Source organism: Saimiri boliviensis, chromosome 9, assembly GCF_048565385.1.
Source record: "Saimiri boliviensis isolate mSaiBol1 chromosome 9, mSaiBol1.pri, whole genome shotgun sequence".
Lineage (NCBI taxonomy): Eukaryota > Metazoa > Chordata > Mammalia > Primates > Cebidae > Saimiri > Saimiri boliviensis.
The window spans coordinates 122,204,477-122,231,654 of NC_133457.1; the positions used below are offsets into that span (position 1 = coordinate 122,204,477).

The following is a 27,178-nucleotide window of genomic DNA, read 5'->3' on the forward strand; positions in this document are numbered from 1 at the left end:
ATTTTACAGAGCTCTGAAAAGAAAGGCTCCAAGCCACTTTCTGGCAGTAACAAAGCCAAATAAATGGGAATAATATCCCTTAACAAGATCCGTTCTTTCACTCTGCAGCTTTGCGCTGGTCAATTTTGAGTCATTTAGCACAATCTGAAAATTCACATTTTTCATTGTTAGAAATATGTAATGCTTCCTGCTATTCACTGCCTACAAATTTCCTACTCTGATGACCTTTTTGACTTGGGTTTTTGTCTTCTTGACACCAAAGCATCCAATCAGTTTGGTCAAAAGTTCAGTCGTGAAAAAGCATCTGGATGTTTTGTCTACCAGCAACCAATTTGCCTGAATATTTGAGAGGATCAGCTCAGCCAACCACCTGTCCCAATGTCACCCCAACGTAGTCCAAATGCACTCAGAGGGGTACAGAAGGAAGGGTACACACAGACAAGGTGTGGGGGTCTTGCTTTCTCTGCTGCAGCCGTCTGAAATCGACTGCAGAGGATGCGGGAAATGAAGCAGCAGGCTAGTCCTTCTAGGCAGATGTGGAGGGAGAACAGTGTGGAAAGAAATCTTTATGGCTAGACTCTCAGCAACATCACTGTCAGAGTCTGGTGCCTGCAGCCATCTTAGAATTTAGAGGAAGCTGAAGCTACCTGACTGCATTTTGTCTTAGGTTACAAGCAGCTTAATCCAGCCAGCAAAAAATAAGGGTGAGAAGCGTTTTGCTTTTATAGAAAAAGAAAAAGTGTCCATGATTCTGTTTCTCAAAAAAAAAAAAGTTGACCCTCCTCAACCCAATCCTTTTATTTCAAAGTCACCAAAACTGTGACTAGATATTCTCTCTCTCTCTCTCTCTCTCTCTCTCTCTCTCTCTCTCTCTCTCTCTCTTTCTGTTTCGTGCGTAGCCAATTTAGACTCTCTTGGCTGGAATTTTTCCTGATCTCTCAATGCAATAAAAAGCCAGGCAGATGGGGGAGGAAGGGGACAAGGAAATGCAGGAGAAGGGGCAATGGCTCCTTGGCACATCTTCCTTTGTAATTCAGGCTTACAGTCCATTTCTATTTGCAAATAGCTCAGCCCAAAAGAAAGTATTGATATGACCCCCAGATGCTGTTCCTAATCCATCTTACTTATTTTCCCTCTGGGGTGCACTCAGGGCAGAACTCAGATATGATCAGACCTTCAAAGCCCAACCTTGATCCTTTATTTTTCATGTTACAGTCACAGACCTTGAAAATGTGTTTTCAGCAGTTTACCACATACCGAGAATTTCAGGAAACAAAAGGTCAAGAATTGATGACTTAGATTTATTAGTAGCCCCATTAAGCAGACCTCAGAATTCTAATGATGAGTCTCTGCTAGGCAAATCAATGTCATGTTTCTAAAAGGACAAGACTGACAGCTAGGTGATTTCACAGAATTATCAGATATGGGAAGGAAAGTTAAGCAGGGGTTCAATTACTATCAATTACAATGATGTGTTTTTGTTTGTTTCCCTGGAGTTTTCATGCTGCTAGTAGTGGTGGTTTTTTTTTTTTTTTTTTCTCTCTCTCTCTCTTGCATTTGCAGATTTGCTGTTTCGCTTTACATGTTTTAGAAATTATCCATCTGTTTTTTTCTCAAAATCTCTTCTACCTTTGGCATCAATTGTAGAAATTAAATGTTTGCTGTGAGTTCTATCATTTAATCATAGTCTTTAAAAAAAAAAAAAAAAGTTCTCTTCTCTGCCTCTCTGCCTCCCCCCAACCCAATAAATCTAGTGAATATGTAGTTATGCCAAATTGTGGAAAACACATTTATTTAACACATTTAAGAATGTGTAAGGTAAATGAAAGTACCTAAAATTAAAATAGTAAGTCGATTTAGGGATTATACTAGTCAACATTTTGGTTTTATATTCATTCATTGAACTAACTCATGGTATCCTGTTAAAAGGATGCACTTAAAATAATTATTTAATTAAAAGAAAACTAAGGAACTTAACTTTTCAGGCTGAGGATGAAATTAATCCTGTTCTTGATCGCCTCCCAGAAGCATGGGTTAAATAGCACGAGTATGAATTTAGGGTCATTTAGGCTTTTCTAGACTTTGGGATGCCTCCAACTGTTATAAGGAGTAGTCCTTTAACTTGGAGATCAGATGTCTCTGGGTCTCAATTAAGTTTTATATCCATTTCCTTTGTATGGTTCAGCTATTTGGCATCATCTTGCCAGAAGATAGGGATCCAGGGCCTTTGCTGTCAGTGGAATGGACTGAGGAAACCTTTCTCCTCATTGATCAGTCTTGGCTTGGCAAAACATAGCCTCCTTCCTTTCCTCTCCAGACCAGGGCACCACGTGGAGATGGTGCAGTTTGCTTGGGCTGGTCTTGGACATTTCAGAGTTCCCCTCTTACTGCATGCTGACATCACCCCACAGCTCCCCATGTGCCTTTCCTCACTGCTACCAAGTGCTCTTGAAAATCAACCACCTTCCTGGGGGACTGCTGCTTTCTCACCCCAGGTTAGACCCATGGACCCAATGAAAGTGTTCTCCGGGGCTCCCAGACCCCAGAGTAATCATACCTTCTATATGCGAAGGGCTAGTTTTCCAGAGTTTTAATTTCTTGGTGTTAGGTCACTGCAACCCTGGGATAAAAATAGGTGTAATTAGCATGTTACAGATCAGACTCTGCACTTGTAGCTTTGTGCCACTTCCTCTAATAATACCAATTTTGGTGACACATTTCCTAGAATCCTGGACTTGCTTCAATCCCTAAAATCCTCCAAGACTTGAATTGTAGGACAGACCTGTTTGCTTTAGAACCTAGAAGGGCTTGGTCCCAACTAGATTGTCTCTTTTCTCTACCTTTCTAGACATTTCAGGTCGATCTCCATTTTCTTGTTTTTATGATCAGGGAGCAATGGCTCCATTCTCCCTTAGGGCTGACATTTTTGTTGAAGGCTGAGCACACATGTCTTCTGTGCTTGTGGCAAAAGGCCCTTTCCTGGCTGGCTCCAGAATCCTCACCAGTTAATTGGGAAAAAATTTGAGTTAGGCATCACAATTTCAGCCGAGCTGGGCATACAATGAGTACACCTGTCACTCGAGCCAGTGTCCAAAATTCAACCCCATGGATCACAGCTGTAGCATTATTTCAGCATGAGCAATTCAGTATTTAATGTTCCTTAGAAAAAAAATAAATCATTCCAAGCTGCGACTGTTCACCTATTAACCCTTTCGGGATTTCATGGTGGCGGGGTGGAGGTGGAGAGTAATCTATAATTTGCTTGGCTAACAGAGATAATACCCCCTTCCCAAGTCTGTCTTTTAAAAGGCCATTTCTTACATAATGGAGAACAGGGGCTACAAAAACAATATCCTCTTGATCTGTGGCAGCCACTGCCTTCCATATTGAGAAATTAGATTTTCTTCTTTCATTTCATCTATAATTTTACCTGCACGGTACAAGTACTGCTTCCTATGGTGGGCAGCTTCCATTTCTTTCCTCTTTCCACCGTAGCTTAAATTAGCCTGTCATCATCAGCAAATCTTAATTTACAATTAAGTGCCAGGAAAAAAAAAAAAATGTTTATCATGAATCAGACCTTCTCATTTTAGGTCAATGGCCCCCAAGAGCAACACACATTTTTAATCTATCCTGCCGATAGCTAAGCCCTGCTGTCATTTGGGTCTCAATAAATGAATTGGCCATCTGCAATTAATCTGCATAGTACAAATCATTGGAAGGCCGAGTCTGTCTGCCTTCTGTAAGAAACGGGCTCTATTTAGTTTTTAAGGCAAGTCTGCTTTGTGTTCTTTGTAAAGTCAGCGACATTCTTTCAGTTTTTTCGGTGTAATTAGCACACAAGGAGCCGTAATCTGAGAAGGTAGTAGAGACTTAGGCAACCAAAAAACATGAATGTTCAAGAAAGTGGGCAGAGGCAGCCTTCCCAGTATTGGGCGGCATGCAGAGACCCTGGGACATGGCTGTGGGTAGAGCTGAGGTCTGTAGCTCATAAAAAAATCTCCTTTTCATCTGATCCCCAGACTAGTTGCAAAAGCTTGACGCTTGGGCTGAATGATTTCCCCCTTCTTATAACTTCCAGTGGTCGGCAAAGACCTTAGAAAGACAGTGCCATCTGGGCTCTGCTGATGTTGAGGGGGCTCCTGACAGGCCAGTGAGAGCTCTGTGCACACTGCCAAGCCCTCAATAAACTGCTGAGTGGGAGAGTAGAGGGCACAGCCCTGAGCTCCCTGGCAAACAATTTTGACCAACTGGAGGCTAAATGGAAATCAAGCAGAGGAAGGCTGGGGTGGCTGTGGGGAGGAGAATTGGAGCCAGTGTGAAAGGAGGGTGCACCCCTCCTTGTTAGGAGCTGTGCAGCCTGGGCCCCGATTAGTTCCCCCCTCAAAATAAAAGCCAGGGAAATAGGTGGAGCTAAGCGATAATTACACATTCTTCAATTTCAACTTAAACATGTGTGGGCATATACAAAACGATGAAAAGGTATCACATTTCTAGATGAATTAAATGTGTGACTAATTATGCCACATTAATTGCTTAATTCCTGGTTTACTAACAGCAGATGGAAGTGGGACTGGAGAGAGGGTTTCAGCTCTGAAGGCAAATGACACCCGAGGCCCAGTCTGTATCTCAGTTTCCCAAACTCAGGCTAGCCCCTCACGCCAAGGCTGTTTGAAAATGATCACCTACATTTGCTTGGCAGGTAGATAAAATAGAATCCGAAGATGTAAAACTCTCATTTAGCAGTTGTTTCATTTGTATATGTCCACAAAGCAGCATTTAACGAAAAGAAATGAATTGCAAATTCATCCAGTGTTTTTGACTGTCTAAACTCTAATTCTATGGAGCTAAATTTGAAGAAGTGAATACCATGGGGGGTGGGGGGAAACCCTAAAATCTTTAAAAATAAGAGCAATGACAGAGCTTCTCTTATCTAAGGATATTGTATTAGGACTTCAGACCTCTTGACTGGCCTCAGCATCACATCTCCAGGTGCACCAACTGGCTCTTATTTTTTCCTGTTGTCATTTTTTAGTAAAATGTTGGATCAAAGTGTCATTTAAATAAGGCACCTTGTAAATAAGCATGAAAGTGAGCTGGTCTGTGTCTATTTTTAACTAGTCTCCCTACATTATTCTCCATCCTGGATGAGTTTCCATCTTCAAGGCCAAGTTAAAAGTTCTAAGCAACAGGTTTTCCCATTACCTTAGTCCTCATGAAATTTTTTCCCAAGGGAAGTGAAGGATATTTCAGTTTAGGAAAATTGACTTTCCTGCCATAGAGTGGTAAAACTCTTAATTAAAAAAAAAAAAAAAATCCAATTAAGGGCTCTATTAAGTGGGTCCATTGATCTGTTGATGTGCCTCAAAAGAGAATGGGGCTTGCTCAGTCTTCTCCTGGATTTGACTTTGAGTTTTGGAATTAATTGTCGAAGCTGCTGCCTGTGTTCTGCTGATGGCTGTGCCTTTTGGTTCCACTAGTGAGTTTGTTTTCCACTCCCTGTTGATATCCAAGTTGTTTATCCACCTAGAATCTTCAAGGAAGGGTAATGTGCATCGTATCATTTAGATTCCTAAAAGGAACAAAGTAATACATATCATGTCTTTTTGTTAACTTCTCTCTTCTTAAGGTAGATGGTGGCTTTGTTAAAAGTCCATTCCTGCCCACTCTGGGGTTCATGGGGATGTGGTGAGAAAGACACTGATGGCCTTGGGAATTGGGCATCTGTCCACAGAGACCAGGAAGCCTCTCTCACAGATGGTGCCTGCCCATCAGAGAGTCAGGAAAGATCAAGAAGAGCTGCAAAACATCCCGGTTGCCCTCATATTGTGTGCCATTGTTTTAAGTAGATGTTTGAACAGCATCTCAAAGCCTCTGGCTCAAGAACTTGGGTCCAAACACACTGACCAATGTACTTCCACATTTTGTTTGAATTAGAGTATGTTCTGAATTAAAAACAGATGATTTTAAAGTTAGTTGATGGATATTATATAGGAAAATATCATATGGCCATGTAGTTAATTCTTCAGTAATTGACTTCAAGTCTTCTGAAACGAAGTTTTATATCACGTTTAGTTTTGAATACAAGTTTAGGGTTACTTTGTGGTTAGAGTTACTAGCTAGTGAATATGACAAGAAAAAAATGCCCTAATCACTACATTCGATTTTTAAGAACTTTTATGTTCTAAAGTAATAGAGTCTTCTTACTTGGGACTAGGAAATCCTTTTTACAATTTCTGCTTTCATCATCTACATGGTATAGGCCAGGCGTCCCCAAACTAGGGCCGCATGCGGCCCCCTGAGGCCATTTATCCAGCCCCCTGCCACACTTCAGGAAGGGGCACCTCGTTCATTGGTGGTCAGTGAGAGGAGCACAGTATGTGGTGGCCCTCCAACCGTCTGAGGGACAGCGAACTGGCCCCCTGTGTAAAAAGTTTGGGGACGCCTGGCATAGGCTTTGACATTGATTTGCAATGGTAGTTTCAGTCATTCTAGCTAATTAAAGTGCTGAATGTGCTTTGAACACAGGAAACACTGTGGAAGTGGTAAATACTATTATTAAAACCTTACAGCTAAAGTTTCTGTTTCAGTGGAAACCTATTTATTGTTTCCTAGGCTATTAAAATAATATTATAATTATATTTGCCCTGGGCTCTTGGGAAACAACTTAAAATGATCCCAACCAATGAATGGCAAAAGAGAACATTCTTGTCCAAAAACTGAGTGACATCATTAAGGAGAGTAATGTTTTCAAGATTCTAAGCTGTAGTAAGTCCACTGCTTCGAAAAGCAGAGAAGGCATTATCACTGAGAAAGGAGGATACCAGGGGCCAAAGATCACAAACTGCCTTTATTGCCACAAAGTTGACAAGACCACAGAATTCAAACCCTGGTGGGGGATGTTGTCCATTGTTGTCAATTATGGAATGTTGGAAAGAAATGTTTCGAGGCCATTTCTCTGTGTAGTGTGTGACACCATCTGTTTAACCAAGCTGTTTTGTTAGGTGACCTAGTGTTTTAGGTTAGGAACGTGTATTATGATCTCAACTGGCTGGCTTGGGCACGAAGCAAGTCTCCTGAGCCAGATATCTGTGATCTCCTGGGGCATTTTATACCCAAGACATTCTGTCCTTTGTCCCTCCCTGAAAGCTGAAGTTTCTGTAACTCCCTTCTCTTCCTGAGCCAGTCCAGGGGCCCCTTCCACTGGAAAGCTCTAGTCTGGACTGTTCCAAGAATTATGCTAATAGATTGCCCTACTTTCAAAGCATAAACTAGGTACTTAAAACAGTAACGATCAATTAAAATAAATTACTAATTCATATGAAAAGGTCACACATGGTAGCCTCCAAATCTGAAAGACTTAAAAAAAAAAAATGACAACTTTTAGGGCCTGGAGAGGTCAAATCTGAAGCCAAAAATTCAGTAAAATTTCTTCCTCCACTTTGTGTGGAGTGAAAACAGAGCCTAGCAGACCACAAACCAGCTTGTTTCAAAGCTCTAGGTGTCATTTGCTTATCTGTAAACCCATCATTCCACCTGCTGTTATTTATTTACAAAGTAAATGCTTTATTTATCCATCAGTAGCCATAATAAGATATATATGAAACCTACACTTAAAATTTTTTTTGTTTTCAAGAATGGTGTCATAGATTGAGAGCTGAAAGGAGTAAAGCCTGATCTTGCATTACACATTCTAGGACAATGGTCCCGATTGTGCCTGGCCTAGAACGCATGTTAGTATATGACATGGGGTAGTTTCACTCCTTTTAAAGTTCAGGTGTGATATTTATCTAAAAGGGGAAGGTGGTAATGGAGCTTAGAGATTTCCAAATGAGGGGACTCTTCATTATATACATTGTATAACTGTGTAGCTCCTGGCAGAAGCATCAATGTCCTATTTGTTACTATTTACCCCGTACTCTTAAAGACAATGTATCTGTGCTTTCCAACACTAGAAGCAGAAAGGAAGATGCTTTTGAACAAACGGAGCATAACAAAAATGTCTGGCCTGTTCTTCCCTCTTACAAGTCTTTAACAATTTTTTAAAATAACAATCAATGGTATTCAGCCAGGAAGTTCTAATTTAACATCTAAAGATATAGCACCTGTGCCCTGTCATCAAGCAGTTCTAACTTCGGTGGTGGATGATAGGGAGCCTCACTATCTCTGTCACCAGCAGCCTTGGAATCATCGATCCTGAGACCTCCTTAACTGCTGAGTTTTCCTATGAGCACATTTAGGTGTATCCACACAATATTTTTATCCATCTTTGGTTAGGTGAAAAGCATCAAGCTAGGAGAGTAGTTCCTTTAAGCATTTTCAAAAGAAGGTGTATTTTTGTGTGGAACAGAGGCCATGATCAGAAGTGTGACAAAGACCTGGCTTAAGCTGGGCAACAACTTTTCAGCCAAGTTCAAGAAAATCAGGGGTCTGCAGTGGCCCAGGGCAGGATGGCCTGCAGGTTATGAGGGTCTGCTGTCTAGGCTGTGCTTCCTGTTCTTAATTCCAAGTGTTCTTTGCTGACTTTGAATCGCCCTCTGTTGTCCTTTCAGATACATAAAAAAGAGGCCTTGTACAACGGGGATAGCGGTGTACCCGGTATACCGGAAGGGGCCAAGAAAAATAACACGTGGCGTCTTCATCTGTCACACCTTTTCTTACTCGAAGTGGAGCAAACTGAGGACAAGGGGGGAATTTCAGTCATCCTGTTGGCTAACAGTGTCTTTTTATTTTCAAAGTTAACTTAAAACGATACAGCTGTTTGCTCAAGGGCTCTGGAAGTATCAGTCGCCCCATAGTCCTGGGGACTGTTAGAAGTGTTTCCATTTATAGGTGTAGACTTTTCTTTTTTCTCCTTCTTCACCCAAACACCTTAAGTTCCATGGACTCTGTTAAGAAGTCAAAGAAAAAATTGGAAGACAGTTGTGGACTTTGCATATCTGGGCTTCCCGGGATGCAGGCCTGTGTCCCATCCAAGACACTACTCACATCTTAGCCCGATTACCTAGCCGCCTCGGCTCACCTGGGCACATGGTGGGCCGCGGAACCCGCATTCACCAAACATTTATTGAATGAATGAACTGTATCCCAGCAGACAACACGGTGGCAGCAAATGACCCAACCAAGGTCCCAGGAAAGGCGGGCTGGAGTCCAGTGGTTGAAAACTTTGTATCCCTGCTCCTAATCCTGCACTGTGCTGCATCCTAGTGTGGGGCGGGACACTTGAAAGTTTTGAAATAACCCTCAAATAAGTTCACGTTCCGTAAACTACTTTTCCCTCTGTTCCAGAGTCCCCAGGGCGCCCAGGCCAGGCCGCCACCTCTCCCACCTGGGAGGACGCCTCGTGCACCGACTCCACAGCCCCGGCCACCGCTCCTCCGCTCTCAAGACACCGGCGGGCCTGCTGCTTCGGGCAGGGCTAGCTTTGCAATCCCAACGCACTTTTCTCGTCCGAAGATCCGAAAGAAACCCCGTGCGGACATCGCAAACAATTGGAATTCGGCTCTCCGACACCTAGACACCTACCTCGGCGGGCGCGCGCCGCTGGGAGGGCGGGGTGGGTGGCTGGAGGTAAGGAGGCGCACAGCAGGGGTAAGCGCCGCCGTCGCACACTTTGCACGCCGCCCAGGGCTACACCACTCACCGAAAATTGGGAGGCAGGTCTGGGAGGCGGGGTTGCGCGCCCACCGTCTTGGGCGCGCCCGTGCCCCCCGCCACCGCGCCCCCGGCGCCCCCGGCCCACACCCGCGCTGTCCCCAAACCGGCCCGCACCCCCAGGGTGCGCGGCGGCCCATTTGGGCGCGTCCCCGGTGGGCCGATTTTTCACGCTTCCCCTTCGGTTTATAGGGGCCGCTGCTATGGGTCGGTCCTCTGAAGAGGCTGGGGCGTCATCGGGGCCGGTTAGAAGCGCTGCTCCCCGGCGGGGACACTCAGTCGCGTCGGCACCGCGGAGCGGGCTGCGTCAGGTGGCTGGCCGGCGCGGCTCTCCCCTGCTCTCTGGCTCCGGGCTGCGGCGCCGCGGCTGGAGCGAGCCCCTGTCCCGGCGCGGGGCGGCGGCGGGCGGCCGGCAGGCAGGCACTGCCTTGCGTGTGAGTGCACCTCACTCACATGTAAGTCGGGGAGCCCCGGGGCCTCCCGCGGAAGTCCGAGTCGCCCGGCGCGGGCAAGAGCCGCCGGAGCCGGGACAGGGCAGGGGCGCCCGGGCGCCGCTGCCCTGCCCCGCGCCTTCGGGCACCCTCCAATTCTCTCTTTTCTCTTCTTTTCTCTTCTCCATTGGCGTGCCCAAGAGCCAAACCAAGGAGCGCCTGAGGGTAACAGCAGTCTCGTGCCATCCGCGCGCCTTTGCACTTTTCTTTTTGAGTTGACATTTCTTGGTGCTTTTTGGTTTCTCGCTGTTGTTGGGTGCTTTTTGGTTTGTTCTCGCCCCTTTTTCTTTGCTCATCCTTTTTGGCGCTAACTCTTAGGCAGCCAGCCCAGCAGCCCGAAGCCTGGGCAGCCGCGCTTCGCGGCCCCGGAGCAGCGCGGCGAGGACCGCAGCGGAGCCCCCCGACACGGGGCGCACAGGGGCCGGGCAGCCCGAGGCCGGGGGTAAGCAGGGCTCCCGGGCCAGGCGCGAGCCGAGCTCCCCGAGGTGGCCGGGCCACCATGCTGAAGATGGCCATGAAGCTCAAAGCCCGGGCGGCGGACAGCGAGAAGAAGACGGCCGCGGCGGCTGCCGAGGTGGCTGCCGAAGCTGCAGCGGCGGCTGCGGCGTTGGCCGAAGCGAGAGAGCCGCTCGCGCCGCGGAAGAGCGGAGACCCAGAGAAGCCCGCGAAGAACCCCACGAACCCGGCGCGCGAGGCGCCCCCCGAGAAGTTCCTGACCGACAAGGAGCGCAGGAAGCTCGAGAAGAAACTGCTGGAGCAGAGGCGCAAGGAGGAGAAGAAGAGGGAGAAGGAGAGGAAGAAGGTGGAGAAGATGCTGAAGAAGAAGAAGAAGGTGCCAGAAGCCCAGGAGGAGGCCCGAGGCCCCGAGGCCGCCGCCGCCGCGGCCGCCGCCGCCGCCGCCGAGGGCGCCGAGGAGGGCGCCGCCGGGGGCGCCGAGGGGGGCGCCGCCGCCGGGGGCACGAGCAGGGCCTGGGCCGAGTGGGACACGGACTCGGGCGATGAGGACGACGCCTACTACGCGGCGCCGCGCGTGGGGGGCGTCGTGTGGCGGCCCGGGCCGCTCAAGGCCGGCGCGCTAAGCGCCCACCTGCCCCTCGTGGTGTTCCTGGTGTTCTCCGTGCGCAGCCCCTCGTGGGTGCTCAACTTCCTGCTGCAGAAGCGCACGGAGCAGGGCCGCGGCTGCGGCTTCATATTCGGGGCGACCTGCTGCTTCCGAGTGTTCCTGGGCTGCGCCTTCTTCTCCTACTTGGGCGGCCGCGCCAAGCGCAGAGGCCGCGGGCGCTCCGGGGCCAGCGGTGCCTTCGGCTCGGGCCATGGCGCCCGGCGCCGGGGGCGCGAGGAGCGGCTCATCTAGACAGCCCTCCCACCCCCCCACCGCCACCAGACACCACCATCGCTGTGTAGTGTGGATTTTTATTCGTGTTCGTGTTTGTGTGTGGACACATTTTCCTTTTCGGTTGCTCTGTCCTTTGGTTCGTGCTCGCCTCGCTTTTTCCACACTCCTGCTCTCTGGCTCTCTGTGTCTCTCTCTCTTTCGAAAATTTTCCTAAGTCCGGGCGCGCGCTCCCTCCCCTTCCGCCCACCCCGGCCCCTCGGCGGCGCCCGCGGGAGGGGGAGGAGGCCTCGGGGGCGCCGGGCGACGCGGCCCGGGAGGTGGAGCGTTGGCGTCGTGCGAGGGGTCGTCACAGGCGCGGAGACGCCCCCTCTCCCCCCTCGGCCCGGCCCGGCTGCGGCCCGAGCCCGGGGGGTGGGGGGCGTCTCCCCGGCCGGTCCCGTCCCTGGCCGGGCGCGGGCGGAGGGACCCCCTCCCCGGGCTCCCGGGGGGCCGCCTCCCTCCGCCGGCTCCCGCCCTCCCTGCCGCCGCCGCCGCCGCGGCCGCTCCTCGGCCCTCCTCCTCCTCCTCCTCCTCCTTCCACCCCCCTCGCCGCCGCCGCCTCCTCCTCCCCCCGCCTCCCCCCGCCCGCCGCGGCGCTTTTGGCTCGGGGTGGCGGCGGGGGCCCGGGCCGAGGCAATAAGAGCGGCGGCGGCGGCAGCGGCGGCAGCAGCTCCCGCAGCTCCTGCTCTGGTCCGCCTCGGCCCGGCGGCGGCCATCAGCCCCCTCGGCCTCGGCTCGAGGGGCGGGGAGCTGCGCGCGCCCCTCGGTCCGACCGACACCACCCTCCCCTTCGCGCCCGTCCGCGCGCCCCGCGGCCCGCGGCCCGCGCCCCGTAGTCCGCCCCGCGCGCTCCTCGCCGAGGAGCCGAGTCCGCGCCCGGCCCGCCCGCCCGGCGCTGCCCCGGCCCTCCCGGCCCGCGTGAGGCCGCCCGCGCCCGCCGCCGCCGCCGCCGCAGCCCGGCCGCGCCCCGCCGCCGCCGCCGCCGCCGCCATGGGCTGCCTCGGGAACAGTAAGACCGAGGACCAGCGCAACGAGGAGAAGGCGCAGCGCGAGGCCAACAAAAAGATCGAGAAGCAGCTGCAGAAGGACAAGCAGGTCTACCGGGCCACGCACCGCCTGCTGCTGCTGGGTAAGGGCGGGCGGGGGGCGCCGGCCGGCCCCGGCCCGGCCCGGGGGCCCCCGAGGGGCGCCCCGCAGGCCGCGCGCGCCGAGCCCGCCCCCCGCCCCGGGCGCGCGCTCCCGGGCCCCCCGCCTGCTCGCGGGCTCTGTCTGTGGGGGGCGAGGCCGGAAGGGGGACCCCGGGGCGCGGATTCGGCCGGGCGGGGGCTCAAAAACGGGGCGGGGGGCCGTGGCGACGCGGGAGCGGGTCCCCCTCCCCCGGCCCGTCCGCTCTGTCTGTCTCTCGCTCTCCCCCAACCTCTCTCTCCTCTCTCTTTTTCCGCGAGGCCTACACGACGCCAGGGGTTTGGGTGCGTGTTGGGAAGGGGGAGGGGGAGGCCCACGGGGCTTCGGAGACTGCGACAAAAAGAGGGTTTCGGGGACAGGAAATAGGGTGGCGGGCAGAGGGAGGGGGACCCGCCTCCGTGGGGTGTGAGATTTGTTGGGAGAAGGAAAGGGGGGAAGAAAGGGGCGAGGAGAAGAGGGGGGGTGACGCTGGGGGGCGCCGTTGTGGCGGAGGGGGCCTCGCCAAAGGGAGGCTTTGGCGGGGAGAAGTGGCCGAGGAGATTGGGGGGGCTGGTGACATCAGCCCCTCGGAAAGGATCGGAGCGGTAAAGGTGGTGCAGTGAGGGGGAGGGGGGCGCAAGGGAGTCGTGGCGCCGGAGTTGGGGGGGGGAGAGGGGAGGAGGGAGGGCGGTTGCCGCTGGGCGCGACTTGGTGCGTTTCGGGCAGGACCGACTGTGTGTGCGCGGAGCAGACGTGTCCCGGGCCAGGCCGGGCGGTGAAAGGAGGAGAAGGAGAGTCAAATAAAATAAGACCACCCCCCACCACCAAAAAATGGATAGTTAGTACCAGAAGTGCCCAGTGAAGCCAAATGACACGTCATTTTACAGTATGACCTTTTTTTCCCCTTCCAGACTTGCAGGCTTTTTCAAAAGCAGAGCGGAGAATTAATTGTAGCAGCCGCCCCCCCCCACACACACACACACACAGACACCAAGCAGCGCCCCCCCCCAACACTATTTTAATAAACCATTAAAAAACACATTTTCTTGCTGGCTGGCCACATTGAGAATGCTTTGTGAAAAGAGAAAAACAAAGACATTCACAAATCAGATAAAACTGGAAAATGACATTTGTCTGTAAATGGCTTCTTGGTCTGGAAATGGCGTGGTTTCTTTCTCTTTTCTTTTTTTTTTTTTTTTTTTTGTCCTTTTCAAGGTGGGAGGGGGTGTTGAAAATGCTCTAAGGAGACTTTTCCTGCAGGTGGGAAGAAATTAAAAGACATTAATTAGTTGTTTATCAAGTCACATTTAGTTGTTTAGTTTTGGGTTTTTCTCTTTTTTTGGATTTCGACTTTTCTTCTGGCAAAAAAAAGAAAAAAAGGTGGTTAACTATAAGGAAACGGCCTCCCCCCCCTTTTTTTTCCTTAAGGTGCTGTTGGGGGGGGGGGAGAGATTTTAAATGACCAAAAGAATTACACAGCATTAATTAAAAATGGAAGTTTTCCACTTCCTTGATGATTTAGCTATCTAATAAATTTGTAAATTTGCTAAGTTAAGACCTCGTTCGTGGTCACATTTCAGTAAAACCGCTTGATTATAAAGAATAAAATCTAAAAGGCCAAGATAGTTTTTCCTTTGATGGCTTTTGGTTTGCTTTTTGGATGGGTCATGACTTTGTTCTCCTGGGTCCAGATTTATGAAAGCAGAAAATTAAGTGAAAATAAGTGCCTTTGGTGTTTATGCATTTGCAATATCAGTAATTAAATGGTACATGTGTTGCTATCTTGTCTAAAACTTTTAAAAGCAGAATTGTGCTATTGGGACATTAATATGCGTATAACATGATTTCAAAGTATAACTCTGGAAAAGTCTAGAATCTTTTCTGTGAATGCTATCTGAATGCTGATTTAAGTCAAATGTGATGCTAATAGTATCTTTTAATTTAATCTAATGGCACCTTAAATTTCCAACACCTTTTTGCAGTGATCACAAAGTCTCCACTTAATTTGAGACTGTTACCCAGAACACACCTTGCGTCACAGAGACTAATCTAAGTGTCCTAGTCTATATGACTACATTACATCATGATGCGTTGATGGCCTCTGGCCTAGGAATCTGCAGCCCAAGCCAGTGACACAACATTTTGCATTTTTAAATGGTGATTCTCACCAAAATAATGCCTCCCCCAAAAGAGGAAACCTAATAATGCCCCAAATCCTCTTTATACTCCATCTTAATGACATAAAAATTAAGTGAATTAGAGAACTACATAGATGTTAAAATAATCATTCAGCCACATTTCATAAATGTGGAAACTGAGGCACGGATCTGTTGTTGCCTGTAAAAGATAGACGTTACGCAGTTTAACACTTCTGAAATTAGAATATTAAAGATCCTGCTGAATGTTAGACGTTCTCTTCATAGCATCTCTTAATAGTGCCATTTATATTTTATGAGAGTTAGGCTAATTAAGATAGAGTGTTTGCTTTGAAATCAATGTTTCTGTGGCAACTAATTTTAACTTTTACAGATATTGATTACAAGCTTGTGAAAAGGCAAGCGAAGGAGGAATGCTTTGTTATCTGGGCATTAAAACAAAACAATACAGTTTAAAAAAGAAAAAAAGGGTAAAAAGCAGATTTGTGTGGACGGAGGGCAAAAAACTGTTCACACGTGTATTATCTTGAAAATGTGCCTTGCTAAAAAGGAGATGCAGAATAGCAATCCTCCTTCTAGCTTGATGGAAATGTGTTTTTTCCATGAAACATACATGTATTTTTACAAATGAAAGATGATTTAAAATGGAGGCATGTGTTCCTACCCTTTTGGTTGGGAAGGTCTTGGAATCTCTTTCAAAATCAATAGTTCCCAGGAATAGTTTTCCTCTGGATTAAAGTTTTGTTCTTGTATTACTTTTTACTGTTGTTGTTGCAGTTTACCTAATGCTAATAGGGTCTCAAGAACTGTATTTGATATTAAAATGTGGTTTTTCCAGAAGATGACAGATAATTGATGGTCTTCCATTTCCCTCAGCAACATAGTTGTACCCAGAGGGAATTTATCTTTAGAAAGATATAGTTTGTGAGGGAAGAGGAGGGTGGAAAGGGGAAAAAATGTAATGCACTCTTAGGGGTGGATTTTTAAGTAGCCCAAGGGGTAGGAAACCTGCATGGAAAGAAGCTGCGTTGTGAAAATGTTAGCAAGGAAAGTGCTGCATCGCTACGTGATGTGGAAGAGACTGCGGTGTCTGGGCATTGTTGGGAATCCCGGGTATTTTAACCATGAAACATCTGACAACAAATTATGTGTCTAGATAAACGTTTATGTGTGAATGTTCCTAATCAGGGATTCTGCTTCACAGTTTTAACTTCAGTTTTCTTGTTTACCCATCAAATGACAAAATCGCGTCACTCCTCTTTGCCCCTTTGCTTCACCACCCCAAAATTTTTTAAACAATCAAGGGGGGAATTAAAATGAGCAAACCTTTAATTCTTGTTATTCTGTTGGGGAAATACTGCAGGTAGACACTGAGTCGGACTTTGATTTCCTTTCTCTGCGTCAAAATGTCAAGGAAAATTGCAAGTCTCTGATTTTGTGTCTTGTTTTTCTGCGTGTTGCTTCTATGGAAAAACAAAACAGCAGCAGTCCTGCCTGCCCCAAGTGTGTAAAATGCCTCCTTCATAACCTGAGACTTACTTTCATTTTCTAGGTGCTGGAGAATCTGGTAAAAGCACCATTGTGAAGCAGATGAGGATCCTGCATGTTAATGGGTTTAATGGAGAGTAAGTGTCAAATCTGTGCAGGGGCACCAAGTAAGAGGAACAGACTCAATACTAACCTTTAGAAAGTCTAGGGAGGCTTTGGGGGCTGGGCAGCCAGTTTTCACTTAATTGTTCCTAATTGACATATTAGAAAATCCTGGGAAGGGCTCTTTAGGATCTCCCCCCTCCCTTGAATCGTTGGTTCAACAAATACTGCTACTGATGAAGCCCCGGTGTTCATGCCAAACAGCTCCCTATCCCAAGAAAATCATGCCTGGTTGCAGGGGACACTTGACAGCACAGGGCCCCATGACAGCCCCCTCTCTGGGTCAGGTCCCTGCCGCAGCCTCCAGACTTGCTGCAGTGTCTCCAATGTGGCTTTGGCCGCCGCCCCCTTGTCCGGCCCATGCTGATCACTGCAGATTCACCCCACCCCACCCCACCCCACCCCAGGCAGGTTTCAATGTAATGAACCCACACGGGATGTTTTAAACGATTAGGGAAACATCATTTGAATAATATTCTCGCCAGAAACAGATTTGGAAGTGGCAGCCCTTGTTTACAGTTACTCATTTTTTGCCCCCCCCCCACTTAAATTATGGACAAATCATTGTTTCCCTTTAAAACAAAAATCAAATCGGTACCCCTGCCTAAAGAAAAGAAAAAGGGAACATTCATTTGAAGGATGGAAAGACCGGGAGGTTAGGTACTCCCAGCCGCATTGAGGGGCATGTTTGCCTTTGAAAAGTCCTCCCAGGTATCCTGGTATAGGGCAGTGTGGCAGTCCCGCAGTGAGAATGAAGATTAAACAGGAGAGACTTTATATATTAGACGTGTGAGACAAGTTAGGGGGCCCTGCCTCGCATGAGGAATGCAAACAGGGAACATTCAGTAAATCAGGGAGCTTGCCTTTCTCCCCAAGACCCCACATGGGGCCTGACCGTCATTCTCGTGTAACAAAATGTGTTAAAAAAAAAAACAAAACAAACAAACAAACAAAAAACAGAAAAAGTAAGTTTACCTGTCTCTCTTTTCACTGGTGTGACAGCGTTAACCATACTAGATTACAAGCGCCTGAAGGCACTAGTTTGTAATTACTAGCTGATTAGCACAGCCCCATCCCCTTTCTTAAACCTGGATTCATTTGAAAACTTAACCTTGAGTTGTACTGGCTTCCATCTCAGAAGGGGAGATGCAGTCAAGGTGGTAGCATTTAATTATACACCTCCTCCCACCACCAAAAAAAAAAAAAAAAAAAAAAAAAACCTTTGCTAGTCACTAAGCATCCGGGAAACAAAGGTGAATTTTATCACTTTTCAGAACAAGGTTGGCAGCTCCTTACGGATAATTCTAGAATTTGCTAGATCAAATAATTGTTTAGAAAAGGATGACATCACCCATACAAACAGTCATGTTAGTTTAGGATGCTTATTACACTTTAACCCTGAATTCCGAAATGTTGGTTGGGATGCAGAGAGATGGGCTTCTTTACTTGTGTGATGATGACTCTCATGGGTGGTCAGTCCGCACATATGTGCTGTTGAGTAAGTCAGCATCACTTGTCACCAACCAATTCCAAAATTCATAAATCTTGACACACCCTGATGAAGCCCTGCCAGCGGAGACTGCCATCCTAACACGAAATAAAAACCCCGAGATAGACTTCCAACCGTGAATTTGTAATTTGAAGAAAAATCTTGCATACATTTTCCCTCTGCAACTTGCGAGAGTACTTCTTCGTGAGGGTAGTTCAGCAAAAATCATCTGACCATGTATCCTCTAGATAAAGATTTCGATGAAAACTGGACGTGGCTAGCACTTTTAGAAGGTGCAGGAGCCACTGTTTACCTTAGCTTGTTTCGGTTGGAAGCTAAGTCACCTTTGAAATAAACTACTGACAGCTTCATTACTCTACAGACTGCTCTGAAATTTAACAATTTTTATAGCAAGGATTCTCCTCCCTAAGTGAGCCAGGCTATAACACCAAGCAAGGGTTTTCAACCAGAACTTCTCTTTTCTGTTTTCTTTTTGGAAAGAGGAAGCAACATTCCCAGTTTGCCTTCTTTGCAGACAAGGGCATAGATACGTTAAATTTAGCCTGTGAAAGGGTTGACGGGGGTATTCCTCATGGGAGCCTAGATACCTTATTTTTATCTCGTCCAACTGCCTCTTTTTTTTCCTTTTTCCTCACTGCGGTACTGCAACAAAAGCTATTTCCTTCTTAACTAGGAATTCCCTATGAGACAGTGACATCTGTCCCTAAAGGGTGGTCTGTGTGGTACAGGGTTTTTCCTGCTTGATCTTGCATTTTGTTAGGGCTAGGCTGAGCTATTAAATTTGCTTTAACTCTCTGCGGGCTGCCATACCGGTTAAAATTTTAAGAGCAAGATAATATTGATTTGACCTTCAGAAATACAGAGATTGGATTTGGATTTTCCTAACTCAAAGCTAACTCTTTTTCTTACATTTAGTGCCAGGAACAAAACAAAACAAAAAACATAAACACTGTTAACATTGGCTGAACTAATTACTAAACTGTAGAATGCTGCCCTTCGGCCTTCAAGGAGGAATTCCTACTGTTTATGAAGATCGGGTTTGGGTGTTTTGGTTTTTTTTCTCCTTTTTTCTGTGGGGGTTGGGGGTGGGGGTTGGGGTTCTTTTAAATTTTTTGCTGCATCACAGTCCAGACATAGTTTAATGATAATTTATGGGGAACAATTATTTATAAATAAAACCATTTTATAGGTAGTTGCCCCCCACTGCAGGAAGTGAGGTCATTAGTTTTGCAGGAAATCACGGCAGAAGTCTCCCCCATGTATGCCTTTGTACCTTTAGATACAACACTGTGAAGATTGTGACCTGGGAAAATTAAGAGCCTTTTGTACTGCCATATTCTCCAAAGAATTGTGAGATAAATCACTGCTTTAGCTCCCTAATGCATGTACATTTAGTGAAAGCACAAGAAAATAATTATCCATCCCTCCCGTATCCGACCAGAGTCTCCAGAGAGGTCTGTTAATACTGCAGCAGAGGTGTGGGATCCTTCCCCCATGGCCTGCAGTCTCAGTAGACGGGCCAATTTAGACAGAAAGGCGACCCAAGGATTAACGGGAGGACGGATGGCGCGCGAATTGTTGCTTTTGCTCTTGGCTGATTGTTTCGGAATGTAGAGAGACTGTGTGGGGTTTGTGTGAAATTGCGGTGCCTTGCAGATTAGGTGAGCTTTCAATCTCTCTTTAAAAGGGGCGGCGAAGAGGACCCGCAGGCTGCAAGGAGCAACAGCGATGGGTAGGCACATTCAAAAACAGAAAAATTGTTTAACAAACAAAACAAACATGAAGATCATACTGGGAAACTGAGGCCAGAGACCCGGGAAGAAAATAAAAATCATTTAAAGGACCATCAGCCATATTGGCATACATTGGCAAATAACAGACCGTTTCCTAATATTTTGGAGCAAGTAAACTGTGTAACATAATTTTTTTGGCCATGCTTAAAGTAGAATGAGATCCAGCTTGGGGAAAGTTATAGATTGCAGCTTTAGATGATCAGTTTAGGATTTTAAGAATTGATGTTTTTCCATACGGTTTTGCTTCTCCCCTAGCTCTCCATTTGAACCAGCTACTTGTTTTTAAAACTGTCTACTAAATTCCATTCACCACTGTTGGTCTGATTTTAAAATTTCAGACCTCTTTGAAACAAATTTTTTTTCCATCTATTAAAATACGCAATGCTGCACCGTCTTTAATTTTGAAAAATGACTTGGTACCTTACGGCAGGTCGTCGTTAAGAATCATCTCGAAAAGCCTCTGGCCTTTTAAAAATGATCAAGTGTCTTTGAATCCAAGGCACTTTACGTTAGCTAGCGGATAAGGAAATTTATGGTGGCATCTATTATTTTTCCATTCATTATCAAATTATTTTTTTCTTTGCTTCCTGCATCCCCACACCCATCACACACGCACACACATGCTCATGCATACACAGACACGCACACACATGCACACGCACACACATGCACACGCGCCGCGCACACACACATGCATGCCAGGTAACCACTCTAGCTCTGCCGTGTATTTAGCCTGCAGTGGTGGAGTGGCTATTTCTCTTGAGAACATGCAGAACCACTGACTTAGCTTAGAGGATCTCAAATAGCTGCTGTGGCCGGGGAGGGGAGGGGCAAAATATTGGGGTCTGGGGACAAAGTAACTGACACATGTTTGTTCATCTGTTTCTTTTAGAATATATTATCCCTAGATGATGGCTACAGTTTCTCATCTTCCCGGCTATGTCCTATCACAATTTGCATGCTGGAATTGCTCGGTCTTAGGAACTTCTAATAAGAATACTATTCTGTTGTCTGGGGGGGAGGGGGGGAGCGGGGAGGGGCCCCTACTACCTGACCTTGAACGATGATTGAAAAAACAAAAAATGGACTGAAATCCTAAATTGGCAGAAATGTAGTATGACATCTATCCAAAAAGGCATCTCTATAAGAAATGACTGACAATCTACTGTACCAAAAGTTGGCATTTGAGCAAAATACGACAAGTCCTTCCTTAGTAAACAACCTGCCGTGTACTAGATGTTGTGCTAAACCCTTGAACCCTACTAATACCTTGCCTGCACATCTCTCTGTGACTGTTCTGCAACTAAATATAAGTATTAACATTCGTGATAAATAAAAATTCTCTGCATGTTTCAGCAATCCCTGTATCTCGCGTCTGTCTTCTGTCTTCCTTTGTCTGTCCTTTCCCACCAAAGCACAAGGATAAAGTGGAGACCTGAATAGCCCCCCTCCCACCACCACTTACTTAGCTGCAGCCGGGGAGGGGAGGAGCTCTGAAAAACTGAACGCAGCTCATCTGCTTTATACATAGATGGGGGAGGAGGAAGCACCAAGACCCTGAAAGTACTTCCAGCCCTTGCCCCAGTTTTGTAGCCAATCAATTCTAGCTACTGGCGTATATTTTGCCTTTGTTAAGTAGTTTAAACACATCTAAGGATTTTTCTCTGAATTTCACGATCAACGTTTAAATTCATTAAGCAATAGTAAAAGTGATGATAAACCTGCCAACCCCCAGTATAATATCTCCATCTACATAGTAATTGCTTCAATGGAAGAATTTTATGTTTTAGTATTACACACCCGAATTAGATTTTAGATTTCTATTTTAGCTGTTTTATACTTGATATACTCCCACACCTATTCACATACGTAGATGAATACTGAACACGTTCTCAAAATATCCGTATTTTAAGACGGGAAGTTTTCCAATTATCATACTACTGCTTAGACCAAAATATCAAACTGAATGAAAGAAACTTGTTTCTGGAAATACTTTCTTCTTGCTCTATGCGGATTTGGATATTTAGTACCCAAATGTATCTAATTTTACTATTGTGAAACCTCAAAACCAAAGGTTAATAGCTTTCATTACCTGTGAAATGGAGCCTGCTTTTAATGAATGGGAATAGATTTGTCCTAGGGGGTTTTAGGTAAATTCTGCATTCAAGAGTGAGCATTGGGGACCATCAAACACATGCCCTTTCAATTTATAACATCGAAATAATTGATGTTAGACTGTAATACCAAGGCCAGAAATTCTTAATTTTAGAAATGAGCTTCGATTCTGCACATACAAAGCAGACAGTCCCACAGAATGGTGAGGACTTGGTCCCTTTCCCTCTGGTGGTTGCTTTAAGAGTCTGAGGGCCAGAATCAGATTTCAGATTTGTGCACAAGGTCCGAAGTTCACCTCTCCCTGTCATGGTGCTTCTGAGGTTCTCTGGACCTGCATCACTTTTACTTAAATGGCCCTGAGGGGATTCCTGGCACCATCTGTTACCCCTCCCTTCCCCAGACACCCCCCACCACTAATGAGCATGGCCCCTCTGAACTTTACCAGCTCTTCACTCCAGTGTAGAAGAACAGGGTGTGGATACCTGTGAAGGCCCCCTCAAATAAGTATGCAGATGTTAATTCAGAAAGAAATTTGAGAGTAGAGTTGAGAAAGGGAAGACCACATTATTTGTGGAAGGCCTGTGGGCAGGCTTGCACTTGACCCCGCCATCCGTCCCCCCCCCCCCCCCCCACTGACCGCCCTGCCCTGCTCGTTTGCTGTTTCTAATTAACCTCCCTCCTCCTTTTCTCTGCCTTGACTTTGTCATGTTCTAGTCTGGAGGGAATTATATGTTTAATTTCTACCTCCATTCTATGAATTGGTGCGTCAGCCAAGTGAATGCTTAAAAAACTGGGAATCTCAAAAAAGATTAAAAAAAAAATACAGCGAAAAAGATGAACCCCATCCCCTGCATCTCCCACCCCCATAGGTTTCTGCCTCTACAACTCAAGGCTTTCCCCCTTTCAGCCTCAGTTTCCCCATCAGAGGGGCAGGACCTCGCACCTTCCTTCTGTAGGACAATGCCCTCACCTCCCAGGGCCTAACAGGTACAGCAGCTGTGCTGGGTGTGCTGCACATTTTTGGGCTGTAGACCTAGTGAGACTCCCAAGAGGCCCTTTCTTGCCCCCCTAAAAACACAAACTCCAGAACCTTCCCTGGCTGTGCTTCTAATATTAGAAGGCTCGTTTCTGGAAGACATACGGCATTTGGATCAGTGTAATCTGGCATAAAAATTAACATTAGGGTCCCCAGAAGCCAGAGGGTGTAGCCTTTACCTGTGGGACCAGTGACCCTGAATACAGATCATTCCGTAAAGACCACACAGGCCATCCCATTTTGCCGAGTTAGTCAAGGAAAAGCTACAAAACCTTCAACCTCTACTTACCAGAGGGATCTGACCCCCTCCCCCATAGAGTATAAGAACTTCTACAGGGTGGAATCTTAATTTGATACCTATGCACATGGACCAACATGCACTAATATCATGAACTAGAAAGTTCATTGCTGTTAGTTGCAGCACCTGGAGCAGCACACACATGACTTGTGGTAAAGCCCTGAGACCTGTAATGAACCTTTTTTTCTTTGAGATGGAGTCTCAGTCTTTTGCCTGGGCTGGAGTGGTGCAATCTCTGCTTACTGCAACCTCCACCTCACGGGTTCAAGTGATTCTCCTGCCTCAGTCTACCCAGTAGCTAGGATTACCCAGTAGCTAGGCGTGTGCCACTACACCCAGCTAATTTTTTATATTTTTAGTAGAGATGGGGTTTCACCATGTTGGCCAGGCTGGTCTGGAACTGCTGACCTCATGATTCACCTGCCTCAACTTCCCAAAGTGCTGGGATTGCAAGCATGAGCCATGGCACCTGGCCCCTTTTTTTTTTTTTTTTCCCCAGTCTTGCTGTGTCACCCAGGCTGGAGTGCAGTGGCATGATCTAGGCTCACCGCAACCTCCACCTCCCTGGTTCAAGCAGTTCCCCTCCCTCAGCCTCCCTCACTCTGTAGCTGGGATTACAGGTGCACACCACCAAACCTGGCTAATTGTTTTCTGTTTTTAGTAGAAATGGGGTTTCACCACGTTGGCCAGACTGGTCTTGAACTCCACACCTCAGGCAATCTGCCCTACAGGCGTGAGTCAATGAGTGCCCAGCCCCCTGTAATGAACTATTATTAACGCCACTACCTGTGCTCACTGGTTCTCTCAGTATGCTAATCTAGCAACTGAGTGAATTCCAAGTCAAAATAGGGGACTGTTTTGCTCCACTACAAACTCGTAGTGACCTGTCACCCCAGCCTCACCCCTACTCAGATGCTGACAGGGTCAAGAGAAGTGTTAGTATGTAGTGTGGAGCTTCAAGCCCTTGGGACCGCCTGAAAGAGTCAGTGACTTGTGTGCAACTTTTGGTACAGTCATGATTGCTAAGGCAATTTGCTCATCTGTCCCATTGGGCATGTCCTCAGGACACATTTGGGAGGTTATAATTGCAACCATGTCTATTCAGCTGCCTCCAATCTTTGCACAGATCTGAACCCACAACTCCTGGAAGAACAGAATACTATGCTTTTTAGTCGGAATGTCTTTATGAAAGCAATACTTTTAATTGACGTGATGCAATATGATTTTCTTCTTTTTTCAATCCCACTGCAGTGAGAAGGCAACCAAAGTGCAGGACATCAAAAACAACCTGAAAGAGGCGATCGAAGTACGTGCCGATCCTTGCGCTTTCTGTCTTACAGCCCCTCCCAGCCAGGGCTGTTCCCTAACCACTCTGCTAAATCATTTTCAGACCATTGTGGCCGCCATGAGCAACCTGGTGCCCCCTGTGGAGCTGGCCAACCCTGAGAACCAGTTCAGAGTGGACTACATTCTGAGTGTGATGAACGTGCCTGACTTCGACTTCCCTCCCGTAAGCTACAGCCCGACTTACGTGGCCTGAGCCCCACTCACCTGAGCATAGCGTTCCTAAAGGAACATCAGTGACAGCCCTGCACGTGGGCAAGAGTGTCCAAACCACACCTCAGGCAAAAACACATTTCAGTGACGTCCATCCTTAGGAAAAAGTTAATTTCCTGTGTAACCCTAATTTAATAATGATCATCATTAGGGCTCTTTGTTCAAGATGGATGAGCAAAATTCTGTCACAGCTTGTACATCTTAGCTCGCCTGTCCTCGCAAAGAAACATCACTCTTTAATATTACAATCTCATTTAATTAGATTGTAAATTTTCAGGAGGAAAAAAGTCCCTGAGCTATGGTAGGCTTAATTATGCCCTCATTCACATCTTAGGACAAACAAAGCTGTATGTTAAATATGGCACACAAATACTCATTGTCCATTGACTCCACTGGAAGTGCCCTAAGGTACCTTGGGATGCCTCGGTGACATGCCAAATGGAAGACATTCTCACTTTAAACAGGTGACATTCCGTTATTTATTAAGAGTTTCCTAAAGTCAGTCCTGGTCTTTGGGCAAATGAAATCTTTTCTCATTATCAAAAAAATGTTTAAATATATCTAAATTGCAACTCAAAAATACATCATGAAATAGAACACATGGAAAAGACTTTCCTCTGGATGCATGACACTGTTGGCTCCCTGAAGAACTATTTTTAGGGAACAAAAACACTGTTCAAGCCCAAACATACACGTTTAGGCCCCTTTGTGGGGAGAGTGGCTTCTAAGCAGGGAACTGGAAAGATGGATGCGTTTGTAAGGCCCACAAGGAAGAGACTTGTCTACAGCGAAAACAATGAGTTACTGTTGCCTTTTGTCAGGCTTTCGTGGGAATTTGTGTTTGTATATTTTAGACGGACTTGGCTGCAAACTTACATTAGCAGAGAAATTAATAGTATTCAGTTAATATAGATAGCTAAATTTTTAAAAATAGCATTTTGAAGAAAAAAAAGCAGTCAACAATATGTATAATATAAACCACTTCCATGAAATTATGATTCGATATTTCTAATAGGAAAAAGGAAACATGGCAGCCTATTAAACATGTATCAGAACAATAACCTTTTATTAGTCCTACTAACTTCTGAACAGTTGTGTTCCTACTGCAAGTCCCCCATCGTCATATTTTTTTGGTAAGAGTCACATTTTCCCAGAAGGAAAATTTAGTCCCAGCACATCTTACACATGAAGTTTCTTGTCTTCACAACATTGAATCACTTATTAGCATATTTTCCTAACATAGGTTAGTGTATATTATTATTATTATTATTATTTTTTTTTAAAGACGGGGTTTCACCATGTTGGTCAGGCTGGTCTTGAACTCCCGACCTCAGGTGATCTGCCCGCCTTGGCCTCCAAAGTGCTTGGATTACAGGCATGAGCCACCACACCCAGCCGATTAGTGTATGTTCTTCCTAAACAATTCTGTGAAGAAAGTAAATTATTCAGTAGCTTACCCCACCCCTCCCCACAACAAAATAACAGAAGAAACTACCCAAAACCAGCAATTCACAATAAGAGCAGCAGCTAATTATGTGAACTTTTGAATATGTTTAACATGTTGAATTAAAGTTCTTTGTGAGCATTCATTCATTCACTGGACTCAGAATCGCACCAAGTGTTGGTCACATAGGGAACTCTGGTCTCAGGGTTCGAATGACAGCGTTCTTGATTAGTTCAAGGTCTTGTCTTTCTCTAAACTTCCTTGTGTTCACTTTCAGGAATTCTACGAGCATGCCAAGGCTCTGTGGGAGGATGAAGGAGTGCGTGCCTGCTACGAACGCTCCAACGAGTACCAGCTGATTGACTGCGCCCAGTAGTAAGTAACACTGGCCTCACCCATCAGCATGTAAAACAGGCAAAAATGGGAAAACATGAAAACCTGTGATTTCTGCTTTGACAGTTACTTGTCAATGATTCCTTTCATAGAAGCCAACCAGTTATCCCACTGGCAGAAAGTTCTAGTCTGATTCAATTGTTTATAAAGTCCTTAATTGCATTTTTTTTAATGCAGTGACATTATATAAACATTTAATGCCTATTAGAGCAAAATGGTGATTAGTTTCACAATATTCATAATTAGTGGCAAGCAGTTAATTGAGTTGACCCCCAAGCATTTAGGAAAATAGGGCAGCTCTCACATTTTAAATAATGTAAACATACTATATTTTATTGCTGTAATTTTAAAACATAACAAAGGAGAACGGTGAAGACACAGCTATGCCTCCTCTCTCCTTGGTAGTTGTTGATTGCTCTTTCTGCTCTCAGGTAAGTGACTCTAGTAGCTGCCTAGTATTACTAGATCTTAGTGACTCTAGGTAGAGTTTATTTTCATGTTGTCTTGACTTCTGAACTCTTTCATATCCTGATTTATTCCTT

General features: G+C 46.5%; 2 protein-coding genes across 5 annotated transcripts in view; both read left to right on the forward strand.

The window, feature by feature from the left end:
• Positions 1 to 27,178, forward strand: part of GNAS (GNAS complex locus) — a 70,686-nt gene that overhangs the window by 38,766 nt on the left and 4,742 nt on the right. Inside the window, exons 1-6 of one of the 4 annotated variants that reach the window (XM_039479426.2) lie at positions 12,131 to 12,649; positions 16,393 to 16,465; positions 19,688 to 19,732; positions 24,494 to 24,548; positions 24,633 to 24,752; positions 26,521 to 26,618. In XM_039479426.2, coding sequence (XP_039335360.1) covers positions 12,511 to 12,649; positions 16,393 to 16,465; positions 19,688 to 19,732; positions 24,494 to 24,548; positions 24,633 to 24,752; positions 26,521 to 26,618 — 530 coding nt within the window. In that variant the 5' untranslated portion in view covers positions 12,131 to 12,510. Of the gene's footprint in view, positions 1 to 12,130; positions 12,650 to 16,392; positions 16,466 to 19,687; positions 19,733 to 24,490; positions 24,549 to 24,632; positions 24,753 to 26,520; positions 26,619 to 27,178 lie in introns of those variants that run through there. The other 3 variants (XM_074406709.1, XM_039479427.2, XM_039479428.2) reach the window with 3 other exon arrangements.
• Positions 10,026 to 11,578, forward strand: LOC141585717 (uncharacterized). Its single transcript, XM_074406711.1, has 2 exons — positions 10,026 to 10,109; positions 10,287 to 11,578. The coding sequence occupies exon 2, from the start codon at positions 10,645 to 10,647 to the stop codon at positions 11,497 to 11,499; it is 855 nt and encodes a 284-aa protein (XP_074262812.1). The 5' UTR covers positions 10,026 to 10,109; positions 10,287 to 10,644; the 3' UTR covers positions 11,500 to 11,578.

Excerpts from the sequence above, each read along its gene's own strand:
- LOC141585717 (XM_074406711.1), top strand. The coding sequence starts at position 10,645 with ATGCTGAAGATGGCCATGAAGCTCAAAGCCCGGGCGGCGGACAGCGAG.